The sequence below is a fragment of the Hyla sarda genome, chromosome 10, assembly GCF_029499605.1.
Source record: "Hyla sarda isolate aHylSar1 chromosome 10, aHylSar1.hap1, whole genome shotgun sequence".
In the NCBI taxonomy this organism is placed as follows: Eukaryota; Metazoa; Chordata; class Amphibia; order Anura; family Hylidae; genus Hyla; species Hyla sarda.
Genome location: NC_079198.1, coordinates 33,443,740 through 33,462,564, shown reverse-complemented (window position 1 = coordinate 33,462,564; position 18,825 = coordinate 33,443,740). Strand labels below are relative to the sequence as shown.

Below are 18,825 nucleotides of genomic sequence, written 5' to 3'. Positions count from 1 at the left end.
ATCCAGTATGTAACAGTAGCCACGAGGGGGGGGGATGCAAAAATCTGTATATGCTTGGTGTCAGCTGTTAACTACAGCTGACACCCACTGTCAACAGCTTGGATCAGACATAACTTTAGTGCTGGGTAAATAACATGAAACGTTTATGGTTTATGGCTAGCTTTAGGATCCTGGCTAGCACCATGAGTATACAGCAGATAGCAGAGGTTATGTACTTTGGAACATTTTTGGGTATTTTCAGCAAGTGTTCAACTTCCCTGCAGAATCACCACACAGGGGAAATAAAAAATGACAGTGTCAATTGAAATCAGTGACCTGTCATTCAGACATTTATTGTATACCTTGTTTTATAAGGCGTAAATACCTTTTAACAAGATTTTTGAGAGACCTTTGCCCTTATTATAATGTGTGACTTATTCACACAGTAAGGCTTCACTGCGGCCTGTTCTCTCTAATTACCAAGCTCCGCCCTTCTTTGTACCCCATTACTGTTCGCAGCCTGAGGCTCATCATTCTATTCATGGCTGTCTATAGAGCAGCTTGTGATGTATTTCTGGTGAGAAAAAACCTCCTTTCGCACACTTGAAAATTTGGTAATGCCGGAGTACACTACTTTTCTTTATCTCTACTGTTAAAAGGAGCACAGGCAGTATGGCTGCCCTCATACTAAAATATTAAATAAAAATGTTACAATCAATACAACAGACTAGAAAACAAGAACATTTTAGCATCTCTCTCTAATCACTAAAACTCACTTTAATTGTCCATTGTTTTGAGAATCTGTAAAATGAACTAGTGACACTATGTGGCTGCACTGTATAAAATCAGTGACCTCTGCATCTAAAGAATATTATAGAAAAATGCTGAACTTAGGCATAAATTCAAAAGTTAGCACAATAGCCAATGATCATTTGTGATTATTTGAGGCTGAGTTGAAATATTCTAATTTTTTATGTATCAACCAATGCAATTGTCTTTCTGAACTGCAGCGTGACTGTTGTCCCATGAGCTCAGTGAATTGATGGCCACAGCAATGTTCCTCCTAGGCCAGCAATTCGCTGGAGGTAAATAGATGTTTATTTTTTTATATCCCACACATTGGGCGCAGTTAGAAACCTAAAACCTCCTTCTGGATCACCCCTTTTAAGCCGTTTAACTCAGTTAACAGTGTGTTTTGGATACCTGTGGAAAGATATGTGACAGCTTTTATAATGTACAACCGGAACAGTTTGCAGGATTTTCTGTTTAGCTTGCTTGTCGCTCCTCGATCTCCCTGCTGTTGACTATTGAATGCGTCTAACAGCATTGCCAAATCACAGAACATGCAGACTAATGGAAGCTAACAGGACAGAACAGCCGGACTGCAGATTTCTGGGCACAGCTTTAACTTAGCTTTTATACATTTTGTTATCTAATCTACATCCATTTTTAGATTGTTGGCATACTACATATGACCAGATTTATATGCTAGAATAGAAAATAGGATATCATATAATGATGGAGGGGGAGCCAGTGCGGGAGAAATGTAAGATCACATACTATTCAACCACTGACCTTGTTTTAGCTTGTGCACAATTTTTATTTTTTAAAATCATTTATATACATATCCACCATTTATAGTCAAGAAGAATTTTTTTGTAAAATTGAGCAATTTATGCCATCCTTACACATATCTTGACATAACACTGTGTGGTACTGTGAATAGATTGCATGAGCCCTTCTTATGGAGGCCTTCTACAGAATATCCAGCGTCAAACCATGGACCCCCCTTCTTTAAATAGTTTATCCCAAAAATAATATAAAACTTATCTCCTATCCACAGAGCTGCCTCTCTATTTACTCATTGGGAAAATGCTGAAGATAACAACATACATCTGGCTAACTAAGGAAACAATGGATCCCCATCTGCATAGGGATTCCAGCAGTTGGATCCCTACTGATTAGTTATCATCTATCTGAAAATAGGTTATAAGTTATAATCTTTATGTTTCTATTGTGTCATCCCCTCATGGGTCCCAAAGGCTTCTCTTAGAGCAGAGTTAATGCTCATGTCTTCCTAACCTCAACTCTTTGGCCCACACTTATTAAGCCTGGCTTTTCATAGCAAACATTTATTTGAATAAATGATATCAAGTTTATTAAACGGTAAATAACTTTTATAACTTTAATAAATGTTGGGCTGTTCTAAAGACAGACAATTAAATCAATGTGCCACTTTCCCTGCCTTCTTGTGGATCCTCAACTGGACGGTGGTCCCTGTTCTCAGCAAATTCAGGGCTGTAACAAGGTGTGAAAATAATAAACAACACAGTTCAGATGTCAGGGAAGCAGATCAGGGTTCAAAGAGTTAATAGGTAAAGTACAAGAAACAAGACACATGGCATAAACCCACCAACAGATTGAGAGTTGTCAAACAAGCCAGGCCAAGCCTAGAAGCAAATGTATCAAATCAATAAGCAGAGTATAGTAACATCCCAGAAGTGGATAGGGGATAAGATGTTATGTACAGGAGTTCCCATTTTAATTATAAACAGATCCTATTCATTGCATATGACTTCTGTTATATTGATGGCCCATTGCATGTCCCTGGCTCCCTTTCTGTTATAGCTGCAAGAGTTAGCAATGATTGATATCTGAACAGAGAGGTATCCAGAGAAAAGACAATATTTGTGTTGTTCTTCTACCTGTTCCTCCCTCTCATGCATAGACTTTGTGAACACTTGGAACATGTTAATGATGTCTTATGTCTAGGACATAGATTATCTACTAAGAACATTACCAGTACAATCTCTTAAATTAATTTAAAAAAAACACAGTTTTTCAGCTAGCAGAACCAAGTTGTAGAAGCCTAATGCGTATTGGTTACAACTGATTGACAATATTGGCTGCATAGCCAAACAGTTAAAGGGGTACTCCACCCCTAGACATCTTATACCCTATCCAGAGGATAAGGGGTAAGATGTCTGATCGATGAGGTTCTGTCACTGGGACCCCCGGTGATCTCCCGGCCAGCACCCTGGCATTCTGAACACCGTATTTGGGCTTCTGTGTTCGGGATGTCATGCCACGTCCCCTCCATTCATGTCTATGGGAGGGAGCGTGACTGCTGTGTTCTTCTGCTCTACAGCTGGGGTGCCGGTGTGAGGTGGTTTTTTGCGCCCCTGTAGATCCATGCGTCCGCTCCTCCCCCAGCTCTCCGAACATTTCCGAAGCTAGAACTAGGGGAGGGCAGAGCAAGGGGAGAGAGAAGGTCCACGCCCCCTCCCTCATCTCCCCTCCCTGAGCTCGGCTGGACGCAGATCTCTACGGCACGCCCCCTCCCTGAGGACATAGATCGCCACGGCAGGTCCCTCCCTCATCTACCCGAGCTGAGGACGTAAATCTCCACGGCAGGTCCCCTCCCTCATCTCTCCGAGCTGAGGACATAGAGCAGTGCTCCCAATGAGCTCTATGTGTAAAGGGGGACATACTGCACGGGCTAAAGGGGGACATTTAGCCCGTGCAGTATGTCCCCCTTTAGCTCCTGCAGTATGTCCCCCTTTACACATAGAGCTCATTGGGAGCACTGCTCTATGTCCTCAGCTCAGGGAGATGAGGGAGAGGACCTGCCGTGGAGATTTACGTCCTCAGGGAGGGGAGATGAGGGAGGGGACCTGCTGTGGCGATCTATGTCCTCAGGGAGGGGGCGTGCCGTAGAGATCTGCGTCCAGCCGAGCTCAGAGAGGGGAGATGAGGGAGGGGGCGTGGACCTTCTCTCTCCCCTTGCTCTGCCCTCCCCCAGTTCTAGCTTCGGAAATGTTCGGAGAGCTGGGGGAGGAGCAGACGCATGGATCTACGGGGGCGCAAAAAACCACCTCACACCGGCTCGGAGATCGCGGGGGGTCCCAGAGGTCTGATCCCCTGCAATCAGACATCTTATTATCCTCTATCCATTGGAAAAGGGATACAATGTCTTGGGGTGGAGTACCCCTTTAAGTTAAAGGAATTCTTGTTAGCTGTATGGACTACTAAGAGCTACAGACCAATTGCCATTTTATTTCTCAGCTAAATTTCAAGGTGGCAGAGCCATGCTGCTCATCAGCCTGGCCTTCCTTCTCACTCCCCACACCTTCCAGCCATCGGCACACAGAGTCCTGTACGTCAATCAAGGAGGGGCTGGGAGGTGAGAGTGAGCAAGGAGGCTTGCCAGGCAGTGGCAGTTTAGCAGCTTTGCCCTGCCTCCTTGACATTTAGCTGAGAAATATAAAGAGAATTTTATAAGCTTGGCAACCATCATCCTCATCAGGAAAGGTACAGTTTGTGTGTATACCCTAACAGCTATCCAATGGTGTCTGAAGTTCTTTTCAGCAAATACAGCTGACACATTCACAATGTTTTTCAGCTGCATTTGTAGCTACAGCCCAAAAGAACACCATTTTTTTTTCAATACATTTTTTTTTTAATTAACAAAACAATAAAATAAATATTATCCTCTCTTTCTCTTCCTGAGTCCCCAGATAGGCTCTTATTCCCCTGCAAGTCCTGTCACGGTTGCATCCCCTGCGACTGCAATCATTACATTTGTGAGTACGGTTACTGCTGGAGATCTCTGGCAGGCACTGAGCCAAGACATGTTGAATACCTTGGCTTTACAGGAGGTTGCGATCTCAGGGAGATCAGCAATTGTGAAATACAAATGTTGTAGCTGGACATATTTGAAAGAAAGTTGTGCAGAGGTGGTGCAGAATTCCCCCAGACATGATTTATAGGAGTCAATTCTTGACGATTTGTAAAAAGGTGGGTGATGACATTTCTAATATAGGTAATGAAAAATAATAAAACCTTGAAGGTGTATGTCTTTAAATAAATCTGGCACATCTGTAGCTGCCCCATGCAGTTCTGACTGAAGTCTACAGATTCCAGCTAAAACAGTTTGCAGGTGTGTTCGTAAAGCTGTCAGGCGCAGGAGGCCTACTTTTCAATATGTACTTTCGGCTAAGTCTTGCCTAAATGGTGAGCCTGGCGTGAAGCTGAAAAAAGTCACATGTTTGCAGAAATTGGAGCTTGCTTTTAGAACTTCATTTAGACTATTGTGAGTAAGGGGTTGGGAGGAAAAAGGAATGTTATTGTTTCTAGTTTCTATGCTGGAAAATATACAGTAAAAAATATCTTATTAAAAAAAAGTTGTAGAATTTGTCTTTTTTGCATACACTATTTGTAGAATATTATATTTTTTTTGTATATAAAGCACATCAATATAGATGTCTACTTTCTTTGTCCAGGTTGTTGATGTCCCTCTTAACATCAGTGTAATTCTCTGCCAATCAAATGCACCCTGAAAGCAAACTGACCAATCATGGGAAGGCATCAAGCAATGGTGGACAATCACAGCCTGCAAATGTGAGCCAAGGATCTAAAGGGACAGGGCTGCTTGGCCCCAAACCCAATCACATGTCACCAAGTGGTGTGGGTCTAAAAACCACACAGAACCAGGGTCCAAACCAAGGGAACAGGCAAAGAGAGTCTGCTGGAGAGATAGCAGACCAGAAAGAGCCAGGAACCCCCTCTTTGGACCCAGAACCAAAAGGTAAGTTTCCAAAACAATCCTGTTATTTGTCATATTTATCATAATCAATTTCCCCATATTTTAAATAAAATAATGTAATAAGAAATATCTTTTTATGCATGTAGTTATAATTTTTTTTAGTGAAATAAAATAAAACCTACATAAATTGGATATCTTTGTGACCGTATGGACCTACAAAACAAAGATAACGTGCAATTTTTACCAACAATTGCACTTTGTGGAAATTGAATGTTTTTTTAAATTTCACCCCACAAATATATTTTTTGGGGTTTTGCAGTAGATTTTGTTATTAAATGATTCATGTCATTACAAAGTACAATTGGTGATGCAAAAAACAAGCCATTATATGGGTCTCTAGGTACAAAATTGAAAGTTTTATGAAGGGGAGGAGGAAAAATGAAAGTGCAAAAACAAAAATTGGCCTGGTCCTTAAAGGGGTACTCCCGGCCCTAATACATTGTGGGGGTCCCGCCGCTGGGGATCCCCGCAATCTGTCATTCCGCACCCACCTTTGTGAGCTCTCCACAGCACTGAAGGCTCCGAGTGGGAAGACCACATGGCCGGAGTATTGTGATAACACGGGGCGGAGTCGTGACATGTCATGCCTCACCCCCTCAATGCAAGTGAGCTATGGGAAGGGGCGTGGGCTTGGATAATAAACCATTGACTAAGCCATGCCCTCAGTGCTGCATATAGAAGCTGCATTGATGGACTTATAATACCTATCTTCTACCACTCTCCCACCCCCTGAGTATCATCTCAGAATGTAGCGGTGAGTCAAGCATGTGCGGCACGACTTCACTTATTGTCTATGGAGCTGCCAATGATAATTGAACTGACCCATGCAATCAAACACTTATCCTCTATCCTGTGAAAGGAAATAAGTATTGTTAATTGGAATATTCCTTTAACCCCTTAAGGACCGGGGTTTTTTCCGTTTTTGCATTTTCGTTTTTTGCTCCTTGCCTTTAAAAAATCATAACTCTTTCAATTTTGCACCTAAAAATCCATATGATGGCTTATTTTTTGCACCACCAATTCTACTTTGTAATGACGTCCGTCATTGTGCCCAAAAATCTACGGTGAAACGGGAAAAAAAATCATTGTGAGACAAAATTGAAAAAAAAAATGCCATTTTGTAACTTTTGGGGGCTTCCGTTTCTACGTAGTACATTTTTCGGTAAAAATGACCCCTTATCTTTATTCTGTAGGTCCATACGATTAAAATGATACCCTACTTATACAGGTTTGAATTTGTCGCACTTCTGGAAAAAATCATAACTTCATGCAGAAAAATTTATACGTTTAAAATTGTCATCTTCTGACCCCTATAACTTTTTTATTTTTCCGTGTATGGGGCGGTATGAGGGCTCATTTTTTGCGCCGTGATCTGAAGTTTTTAACGGTACCATTTTTGCATTGATAGGACTTATTGATCGCTTTTTATTCATTTTTTCATGATATAAAAAGTGACCAAAAATGCACTATTTTGGACTTTGGAATTTTTTTGCGCGCACGCCATTGACCGTGCGGTTTAATTAACGATATATTTTTATAATTCGGACATATCCGCACGCGGCGATACCATTTATGTTTATTTTTATTTTTATTTACACTGTGTTTTTTCTTTTATGGGAAAAGGGGGGTGATTCAAACTTTTAATAGGGAAGGGGTTAAAGGATGTTTATTCACTTTTTTTTTGCACTTTTTTTTTTGCAGTGTTATAGGTCCCATAGGGACCTATAACACTGCACACACTGATCTTTTACATTGATCACTGGTTTCTCATAAGAAACCAGTGATCGATGATTCTGCCGCATGACTGCTCATGCCTGGATCTCAGGCACTGAGCAGTCATTCGGCGATCGGACAGCGAGGAGGCAGGTAGGGGCCCTCCCGCTGTCCTGTCAGCTGTTCGGGATGCCGCGATTTCACCGCGGCTATCCCGAACAGCCCACTGAGCTAGCCGGCATGCTTTCGGTTTCACTTTAGACGCGGCGTTCAACTTTGAACGCCGCGTCTAAAGGGTTAATAGCGCGCGGCACAGCGATCAATGCCGCGCGCTATTAGCCACGGGTCCCGGCCGTTGTTAGAGGCCGGGCCCGACCCGCTATGACGCGGGGCCACGCCGTGGCCCCGCGTTATAGATCGGGAGTGGACACATGACGTTCCAGTACGTCATGTGTCCTTAAGGGGTTAAGAAGCCCATGCTGTTTGTCATTTTGCAGATAGATCCATTCAGAGTTTTTTTCTTCTTTGGTTTTTTTCCTGTTTTAAAGACACTGATCCATCCACTTCAAACTTCTATCCTGTGTCACACATTTCACTGTTGGACACTAGCTGTCTATGGATTATTCGATTAATAATTTTTGCCCCAGGTTCTGTTGACAACTTCTATCCTTAGTAAAGCCATTCATAAATTAGAGGGGCAAATGTTTAAAAGTAATATCAGGAAGTATTACTTTACTGAGAGAGTAGTGGATGCATGGAAATAGCCTTCCTTCAGAAGTGGTCGCTGCAAATACAGTGAAGGAGTTTAAAAATGCATGGGATAAGTATAAGGCTATCCTTCATATAAGATAGGGCCAGGGACTATTGATAGGATTCAGATTATTGGGCAGACTAGATGGGAAAAATGGTTCTTATCTGCCGACACATTCCATGTTTCTATTCTGGCTATCACTGATATCTCTATCACTGCTCAAAAAAAATAAAGGAAATACTAAGATAACACATCCTAGATCTGAATGAATGAACTAATCGTTTGAAATACTTTCATATTTACATAGTTGAATGTGCTGACAACAAAATCGCACAAAAATAATCAATGGAAATCAAATTTATTAACCCATGGAGGTCTGGATATGGAGTCACTCTCAAAATCAAAGGCTGATCCAACTTTGATGTAATGTCCTTAAAACAAGTCAAAATTAGGCTCAGTAGTGTGTGCGGCCTCCACGTGCCCGTATTTCCTCCCTACAACGCCTGGGCATGCTCCTGATGAGGTGGCGGATGGTCTCCCAGACCTGGACTAAAGCATCCGCCAACTCCTGGACAGTCTGTGGTGGATAGAGCGAGACATGATGTCCCAGATGTGCTCAATCTGATTCAGGTCTGGGGAACGGGCGGGCCAGTCCATAGCATCAATGCTTTCCTCTTGCAGGAACTGCTGACACACTTCAGCCACATGAGGTCTAGCATTGTCTTGCATTAGGAGGAACCCAGGGCCAACCGCACCAGCATTTGGTCTCACAAGGGGTCTGAGGATCTCCTCTCGGTACCTAATGGCAGTCAGGCTATCTCGGGCAAGCACATGGAAGGCTGTGCGGCCCTGCAAAGAAATGCCACCCCACACCATCAATGGCAAACTGGTCATGCTGAAGGATGTTGCAGGCAGCAAAACGTTCTCTACAACGTCTCCAGACTCTGTCACATGTAGCACAGGGCTCCAGTAGTGAATTTACCAATCTTGGTGTTCTCTGGGCACGGTGAGCTGCTTGGCATATTCCTGCACGGTGTTGGGCTGTAAGCACAACCCCACCTGTGGACGTCATACCACCCTCATGGAGTCTGTTTCTGACCATTTGAGTGGACACATGCACATTTGTGGCCTGCTGGAGGTCATTTTGCAGGGCTCTGGCAGTGCTTCTCCTGCTTCTCCTTGCACAAAGGCAGAGGTAGCAGTCCTGCTGCTGGGTTGTTGCCCTCCTACGGCCTCCTCCACATTTCCTGATGTTCTGGCCTGTCTACTGGTAGCGTCTCCATGCTCTGGACACTACACTGACAGACACAGCAAACCTTATTGCCACAGTTCGCATTGATGTATGAGCTGCACTACCTGAGCCACTTGTGTGGGTTGTAGACTCCGTCTCATGCTACCACTAGAGTGAAAGCACCGCCAGCATTCAAAAGTGAACAAAACATCAGCTAGGAAGCATAGGAACTGAGAAGTGGTCTGTGGTCACCACCTGCAGAACCACTGTTTTATTGGATGTGTCTTGCTAATCTATATATATAAAACTCAACGTGTGTGTGTATGTATGTATGTATGTATGTATGTATGTGTGTATGTTCCACAAAAACTTTCAAACGGCTAAAGATATTAACATGAAACTTGGCACACATGTTACTTATATGTCAACAACAAACATAGGATAGGTAATTTAACCCTTACTCACCCCCATTTGCCAGGGGCGGGGCTTATGTTTAAAGTCCCATGCAAGTCAATGGGAAATATATGTTACTGCATAACTTCCAAACGGCTGGAGATATTTCGATAATACTTGGTCACATGTTACTGATATGTCCACTTAAAATATAGGATAGTTAATTTAACTCTTAACTACCCCCATTTGTGATGGTCAGGGTTTTTTTTTGTTTGTTTTTTTTAAAGTCCCATGCAAATCAATGGGAAATGTATGTTCCCATCTAATTTCCGTTAGGCTGGAGCTATTTCATTACCTGGTACACATATTACGAGTCAGGATATGAGGACGAGATATGAGGTCGGGATAGGATGTCGGGATAGGAGGTCGGAATAGGAGGACAAGATAGGAGGTCTGGATAGGAGGTTGGGATAGGAGGTCGAGATATGAGGACGGGATAGGAGGTCTGTATAGGAGGTTGAGATAGGAGGATGGGATAGGAGGTCGAGATATGAGGTCGAGATATGAGGACGGGAAAGGAGGTCGGGATAGGAGGACGAGATAGGAGGACGGGATAGGAAGCTGGGATAGGAGGTCGAGATAGGAGGACGAGATAGGAGGATGGGATAGGAGGTCGAGATATGAGGACGGGAAAGGAGGTCAGGATATGAGGTCAGGATAGGAGGACGGGATAGGAGGTTGAGATAGGAGGTCGGGATAGGAGGTCGGGATAGGAGGTCAGGATAGGAGGTCGGGATAGGAGGTCGAGATAGGAGGTCGAGGACGGGATAGGAGGACGGTATAGGAGGTCGGGATGTGGGGTCGGGATATGACAACAATATATGAGGACTGCATATGAAGTCAAAAGCTTCCTCCTTTGTTTATTTTCCTCCCCAAAAAGGATTAAGAAGGAAAAACCGGGCAACGCCGGGTACTCAGCTAGTCTATATATATATATATATATATATATATATATATATATAAAACTCAACGTGTGTATGTAGTATGTGTGTGTGTATGTTCCAGCATCACGTCCAAACGGCTAAAGATATTAACATGAAACTTGGCACACGTTACTTATATGTCAACAACAAACATAGGATAGGTGATTTAACCTTTACTCACCCCCATTTGCCAGGGGCGGGGTTTATGTTTAAAGTCCCATGCAAGTCAATGGGAAATATATGTTACTGCATAACTTCCAAACGACTGGAGATATTTCGATAATACTTGGTCACATGTTACTTATATGTCCACTTAAAATATAGGACAGTTAATTTAACCCTTAACTACCCCCATTTGTGAGGGTCAGGGTTTTTGTTTAAAGTCCCATGCAAATCAATGGAAAATGTATGTTCCCACATAACTTCCGTATGGCTGGAGATATTTCAATACCTGGTACACATATTATGGGTTGGGATATGAGGACGGGATATGAGGTCAGGATAGGAGGTCGGGATATGAGGATGGGATAGGAGGTCGGGATAGGAGAACGGGATAGGAGGTCGAGATAGGAGGATGGCATAGGAAATCGACATGAGGACGGGATAGGAGGACGGGAAAGGAGGTCGAGATAGGAGGTCGGGATAGGAGGACTGTATAGGAGGTAGGGACAGGAGGTCGGGATAGGAGGTTCGGGATATGGGGTTGGGATATGACAACAATATATGAAGACTGGATCAAAAGCTTCCTCCTTTGTTTATTTTCCTCCCCAACAAGGATTAGGAAGGAAAAACCGGGCAACGCCGGGTACTCAGCTAGTCTATATATATAAAACTCAATGTGTGTGTGTGTGTGTGTGTGTGTGTGTATGTTCTAGCATCACTTCCAAACGGCTAAAGTTATTAACATGAAACTTGGCACACATGTTACTTATATGTCAACAACAAACATAGGATAGGTCATTTAACCCTTACCCACCCCCATTTGTGAGAGGCAGGGCTTTAATTTAAAGTCCCATACAAGTCTATGGGAAATATATGTTACTGCATAACTTCTAAACAGCTGGAGATATTTCGATACTTGGTCACATGTTACTTATATGTCAAAAATATATAATAGTTAAATTGACCCCTAACCTGCCCCCATATATGAAGGAGGTCCCATGCAAGTATATAGGACTTCTGGTGCCTTACTTCGCAAGCTCCGCTCTGCTTCTCCTGGTGAATGCATCAGTCCAGCTGGTAAGCCACACCTTCCATGTATGCCATGTCCCATCTCACAAAGACACATCCACCTTTTATGCCACACCCTTTTATTTTCAGTTTACAATATCTTTACCACAACGCAGCCCCACCTGAGGACGGGATATGAGGATTAGAAATGAGGATTAGCTATGGGGACGGGAAATGAGGTCGGGATATAGGGACGGGATATGAGGACGGGATGAGGAACAAGATATGGGGTCGGGATATGGTGACAGGATATAGGGACGGGATATGGGGTCGGGATATGACGTCTGGTAATGAGGTCGGGATATAGTGACGGGATATGAGGTCGTGATATGGGGACGGGATATGGGGGTCGAGGTATAAGAACAAAATATGAGGGCAGGATATGAGGTCAAAATATGAGGAGGGGATTTGGGATCAGGATATGGGGTCAGGGTTTAGGGATGGGATATGAGGACAAAAGCTTCCATCTTTGTTGCTTTTCCTCCCCCACAATGATAATGTAGGAAAATCCGGGCAGCGCCGGGTACTCAGCTAGTTGCCTATAATTTCCACCTGTTGTCTGTACTATTTGCACAACAGCATGTGAAATTGATTGTCAATCAGTGTTTCTTCCTGAGTGGACAGTGTGATTTCACAGACGTGTGATTGACTTGGAGTTACATTGTGTTGTTTAAGTGTTCCCTTTATTTTTTTTTTGAGCAGTGTATTATCCCCTAAGTATACCGGTATGTAGTCCCTTATGAGTCCTTCAAACAATTTTCCCACAATAAAGGACAAGTCTCATGCCCGACAGTACAGAAAAACGTATACGTTTTAGATCGCCGGGGGTCTGAGTGCTGTGGCCCCCCGTGATCATCTGTACGGAGCCCCGGCTCTCCCACAGAGTGGCGCATCACGACCCCTGCACCCTCCATATATCTCTATGGGAGAGCCGAAGATGAAGTTGAACGGCTCTCCCACAGAGAGATATCGAGGGGGGCGTGGCGGCCCCCGCTTTGGGCGGGGGGCGTGACGCGCCACTCTGTGGGAGAGCCAGCGATCCGTACAGACGATCGCGGGGGCCACAGCGCCTGGACCCCCTGCAATCTAAAACTTATCACCTATCCTGAGGATAAGGGATACGTTTTTCTGTACTGTCAGGCATGGGACTTCTTCTTTAAGCTTACCGGTCTATAATTACCTGGGGAACACCTAGAGCCCTTTTTGAAGATTGGTACCACATTCGCCTTGTGCCAGTCCCTCGGCACAATACCAGAAAACAGAGAATCTCTAAATATCATGAACAAAGGTACAGAAATTTTTGAACTTAGTTCTCTAAGAACTCTTGCGTGTAATCCATCTGGTCCTGGAGATTTGCTTACATTTACTTTACTTAATTTACCTTGGACCAGCACTGACCTGGCCTGCGTCAGCTCCTCCCTCTTCCTTAGTATATACAGAACTAAAGTACCCATTCAGTAGCTCTGCCTTCTCTTGATCGCCAGTGACAACCTCCCCATTATCATTGTTCAGGGGTTTGACATGCTCTGTCATTGTTTTTTTTTTTTTTTTTGCATCTATATATTTAAAAAAATATTTGGGATTTGTTTTGCTTTCTTTGGCCACTTGTCTTTCATTGTGAATATTTGCTGCTTTTATTACATTTTTACAGATTTTATTAAGCTCTTTGTAATATTTAAATGCTATAGCTGACCCCTCAGATTTTTTTTAATACATTTTTTTTTGTTTTTTTTATTGCTCTTCTAACATCAGTTGTCAGCCATTTAGTATTAAGTTTTAATCGTTTATACTTGTTCTCCATAGGAATAAATTTAACTGTATAGTTATTCAGTGTTGATTTGAAAATTTCATCTGTATCAGTATTTGACAGCAATTCTTCCATTCTATGTCCTGAAGTGCAGCTCTTAGCCCAGGGAAATTTGCCCTAGTTTCTGCCCTCCCAACCTGTCTTTTTTTCCTACACTTTAAGCCAAAAGTAACTATACTGTATTGTGTTTGCTATTACCAAGGTTTTCACGCACAGTTACATTCCCAACTATAGCTATAGCAACTATAGAAGACAATTGGTCACACCAGATCTTTGTTAGGGGTTTCACAGTAAATGGGTTGAATAATATGCACTCAACATTTTTCAGGTTTGTATTTGTAAATAGTTTTAAAATCCATATAATATTTCCTTATTTCCGTACTTCCAAATGATGGACTGTGTTTATCCATTACATAATATCCCAATGTCCCAATGAAATACATTTGAATATGTGTTTATACCATGACAAAATGTAGAACCATGATTTTTTTTAAATAAATATAATAAATCTTTATTCTAAATTGTTACCAATTACAATTAACTTTGTTCAACCCCCTTTCACTGAAGAAATACTTTTAATTTGATATTAATTAGAGTCCTGCCCCTTCTGGATGCAGAATACTTTCCCCCATCCACCTAAAATAAGTAGAGGAGTTATATACCCTTCCTCATTAATAATTTTGATTGTTCTAGCTTCTATTTACACAATATATACTGTACAATACTTAATTCATTTATATGTATAAGTTACCTCTAATCTGCTTTATATCTAAATGAAATAATTAAAGGCTATGTACTTGGCACTAGAGAACAAATTTCAGCATTACATAATTAATGGTAAAACAATAAATAAAATGTACAATAAAATGGGTATTAGGAGATGGCAAAATTAACTTTAGCACCTAAGGCAAGGCAGTTGCTGCCAAGGCGAATCAGATGATGGGATGCAACAAAATGCACATAATGTAGAATATAGCTACTTATATAAAACTAGTTTGTCAGACCACATATATATTATTGTATACGATTTTCTGCTGCTGTATGAAAGAAAGGTACAGTTGAACTGGAGCAGGTGCAGCCCTAAGGGAATGGGTGTATTGCAGTACCAAGAAAGTTTATTAAACTTGGGATTTATCTACATTACTTTTCTACTTTCTCAGACCTGCCTCCGATGTCTTTTAAATCCTCTTTGGTACAGTAGCATCCTCTTTTATGTCAATTATTCTGCAGAAGTTAATATAGTGTGCATATTTTGTAATTTTACCACCTTTACAAACTCCTAAAAAAGTTAATTCACCCTTTGTCTTTGTTAGCTGAAGTGCTTCTATTTATTCAGATGCAAAAAAAAAGAAAAAGAAAAAAGCAACCACACAAGGGCGCCTAGTGTATTACCCCAATGGTAAAAAATAAATGAAAATGTATTATGCTCACCTGGAGCGCAAGACCAATGGGTAGATAATGGTCGTGAAGTCCAGAGGAATTGCTGAGCCGTAGGGATATGCAGACAGATGAAGATCCATCCGGAGGAAATAGCAGCAAAGTGAAAAAGGAAAATCCCTCTAAAGGCGCTAGACTCTGGCAAGGATATCCCGATGCAATAAGGTATTAGTAAAGCATGTAGTTTATTCACCAATGACTAATTTCGGGTTGCAGCACCCTTCTTCAGATTGATAACCTGATGGTGATTAATCTGAAGAAGGGTGCTGCAACCCGAAACGCGTCATTGGTGAATAAACTACATGTTTTACTAATACCTTACTGCATTGTGATATCCTTGCTGAGGTCTAGCGTCTATAGAGGGATTTTCCTTTTTCTATTTATTCAGGGATGTGGAATTCCTATTGCCCAACCCCCGGCACATGCAGTTCCGGGCACCGGGCAGGTGAATTTTTCAGGCCCTTAGCCCTGCTCCGTGCAAGCAGGGCCGGACTTGAAAGCCCCCGACAAGCACGGTGGCGCTCAGGAGTGTATGGAGCAGGCTCCGGACTCGCGCCCGCTCCATACTCTGCAGCCCCCAGCTGTTTTCATTAGCTGGGGGCCACCGCTAATAGCCAGCATGCGGTGATCCCTGTGGCTGGCTATTAACCCTTTAGATCACCGCTGTCAAAAGCGGCGTCTAAAGGGAAATGTGAATGCTCCCTGGTGGGCTAGTGGGGTGGATGGCGGGCGGGACAATCCACTATAGAGGTAGCCGGAAGGGCTTACCTCTGTTCCCTGGTGTCCGTGGCTCTGTCATTGATAGAGCCTGGCTGGACTAGACTCTATCAATGGATCACAGAGCACACAGATTAATGGAGTTCAATAGAACTCTCTTGATCTGCATGAGGAATCTAATGATTCATCCTAAAAGTCCCCTAAGGGACTAATAAAGTGTAAAAAAAAAAAAAAGTTTTAATAAAAGTTTAACCCCTTGGGGATGGAGGGTTTTCCAGTTTTTGCACTTTCGTTTTTTCCTCCTTACCTTTTAAAAATCATAACCCTTTCAATTTAGCAGCTAATAATCCATGTGATGGCTTATTTTTTGCACCACCAATTCTACTTTGTAACGACATCAGTCATTTTATGGCTAAACGGAAAAAAAATCATTGTGCAACAAAATTGAAGAAAAAATGCCATTTTGTAACTTTTGGGGGCTTTCGATTCTACGCAGTACATGTTTCGGTAAAAATGACACCTCCTCTTTATTCTGTAGGTCCATACGATTAAAATGATACCCTACTTATATAGGTTTGATTTTGTCGTACTTATGATTTTTTCCAGAACTACATGCAGGAAAATTTATACGTTTAAAATTGTCATCTTCTGACCCCTATAACTTTTTTATTTTTCTGCGTATGAGGTGGTATGAGGGCTAATTTTTTGCGCCGTGATATGAAGTTTTTATCAGTACCCTATTTGTATTGATCGGACTTTTTGATCGCTTTTTATTCATTTGTTTGATATAAAAAGTGAGCAAAAATGCCCAATGTTGGACTTTGGAATCTTTTTGCGTGTACGCCATTGACGTGCGGTTTAATTAACAATATATTTCTATAATTCGGACATTTCTGCACACGGCGATACCAAATATGTTTATTTTTATTTACACAGTTTTTTTTATTGGGTAAAGGGGGGTGATTCAAACTTTTATTAGGGAAGGGGTTAAATGATCTTTATTAACTTTTTTTTTTAAACACTGGACACACTGATCTTTTACATTGATCCATGGTTTCTCATAGGGAACCATTGATCAATGATTCTGCCGCTTGACTGCTCATGCCTGAATCTCAGGCACTGAGCAGTCATTCGGCAATCGGACAGCGAGGAGGCAGGTAGGACCCACTTTAGACGCGGCAGTCAACTTTGAATGCCACGTCTAAAGGGTTGATCAATGCCGCTATTAACCAGGGGTCCCGGCCTCTAATGGCGTGGCCCCGCGTTATAGACAGGGAGCGGGCTGAGGGCATTTAGGTACGCCCTCCGTCCCCAAGGAGTTAAAAGACACACATTAACCCCTTCAATTTTAAAAGTTCAAATCGCCCCCTTTTCCTATATAAAAACATGTAAACATAATAAAAATAAACATATTTGGTATCGCTGCGTGCGTAATTGTACGAACTATTAAAATATAACATTATGTATCCCGTACGGTAAATAACTTAAATGTAAAAAAATATATATATATAGTAAACCACAGAATTGCAATTTTATATATCCCAGGAAAAAAAAACGATTTAAAAAGTCGGATCAATACCAAAATGTTACCGATACAAAAAAATTATTAATAAATTATTGTGCAAAAAAATTAGCCCACATACAGCCTCGTATGCGAAATTATAAAAATTAAAAATAAAAGCTACAGGGGTGAGAAAATGACAATTAAAAAAAATTATAAAAGTTCAGATTTTTGTTTTTTTAATTAGTTAAACATGATGGAAACTATACAAATCTGGTATTGCTGTAATCAGGCGACCTAAAGCATCAAAATAACATGTTAGCTCAACCACAAGGTAAATGACGTAGAAAACTTAGCAAAATTATCTTTTACTATTTCAATTTCACTTCATCAATTTTTTTTTTTTTTATTATTGTTTCAGAGCATATGTTATGGAAAAATTTAAAGGTATCATTTTAGTAATTATTTATGGCTATTATAGGGTGAGGAGGAAAAACGAGCGAGTGTAAAAGCGAAAATTGGCCAGAACAAGTTGATCATCATGAGGGACAAGTAGATTTTGCTCCGTTTTAGTCCCATGGACAAGTAGTTTTTTTAAATTAAATTTTCACACCCCTGTTATTACAGTTAAATCTTTTACATTTGTATTGCGGACTGTAGCCTTTACCTGTATTAACCTGGGAAAACTTCTTCATTGCATTATATATATATATATATATATATATATATTTTTTTTTTTCACATTTAAGCATACAAATAAAAAAAAATTGCCAAAGGGCAATGCATGCTCAATGCAACATTGTGCATATCGTATTTGACCCGTAAAGTAATTTTTATTCCTACCACTTTAGAAGTACTTGTACAAAATTAGGCATGCAGCATCCCAAGTTATTTCTTTCAGTTGTGTAATTGGATTTTAGCATTAATAAATCAGCTTTTAAGTAATATATAAAGCTGATACTGTGTGAATCCATTTATTGCACATATTCATTCTGAGCTGTGCTTTTCACTCCAGATAGAGGAACTGTTTCTAGTCCTGGTTTCATTCCAATTTAATCAACAGTAAGTAGTTTTAGCATGCCTGGGACACAGATAAATCCATCCTAGGGCAAGGAAGCTGATTTGGTTCAAAACAGAAAACCCCAAAAATGCATATTAAAAATAAACAACAAATATTTTCAAGATAAAATAACAAAATCAGCTTTGTTTCTATGTCTACTTTTGCTTTTATGATCCAATGCGCTATAAAGTCATTTGTAATATTGATGTTTTAGTTTTAACTGTTTACCTAGTATGTGTTTAACTTTTTAGGAGAGTTACTCCCACGAAGTAAGAGACGTTGCGTTTTGGAACGTAAACAGCCATACAGTGGAGACGAGTGGTGTTCAGGACCAGACAGTGAAGAGGATGAGAAGAATCTTGTAGTTTCTCACAGTAAGTCAGTTTTATTTCCATTGATACTTTTTCATGGTTTAGAG

At 41.3% G+C, this 18,825-nt stretch overlaps 1 protein-coding gene across 3 annotated transcripts in view; it reads left to right on the top strand.

Moving 5' to 3' along the window:
• BCL9L (BCL9 like) overlaps nucleotides 1–18,825 on the top strand; it is a 65,611-nt gene that overhangs the window by 24,992 nt on the left and 21,794 nt on the right. For all 3 annotated transcript variants that reach the window (XM_056542123.1, XM_056542124.1, XM_056542122.1), the window contains 2 exons: nucleotides 5,262–5,566; nucleotides 18,659–18,781. In XM_056542123.1, the coding sequence (XP_056398098.1) occupies nucleotides 5,308–5,566; nucleotides 18,659–18,781 (382 nt within the window). In that variant the 5' untranslated portion in view covers nucleotides 5,262–5,307. The remainder of the gene's footprint in view (nucleotides 1–5,261; nucleotides 5,567–18,658; nucleotides 18,782–18,825) is intronic.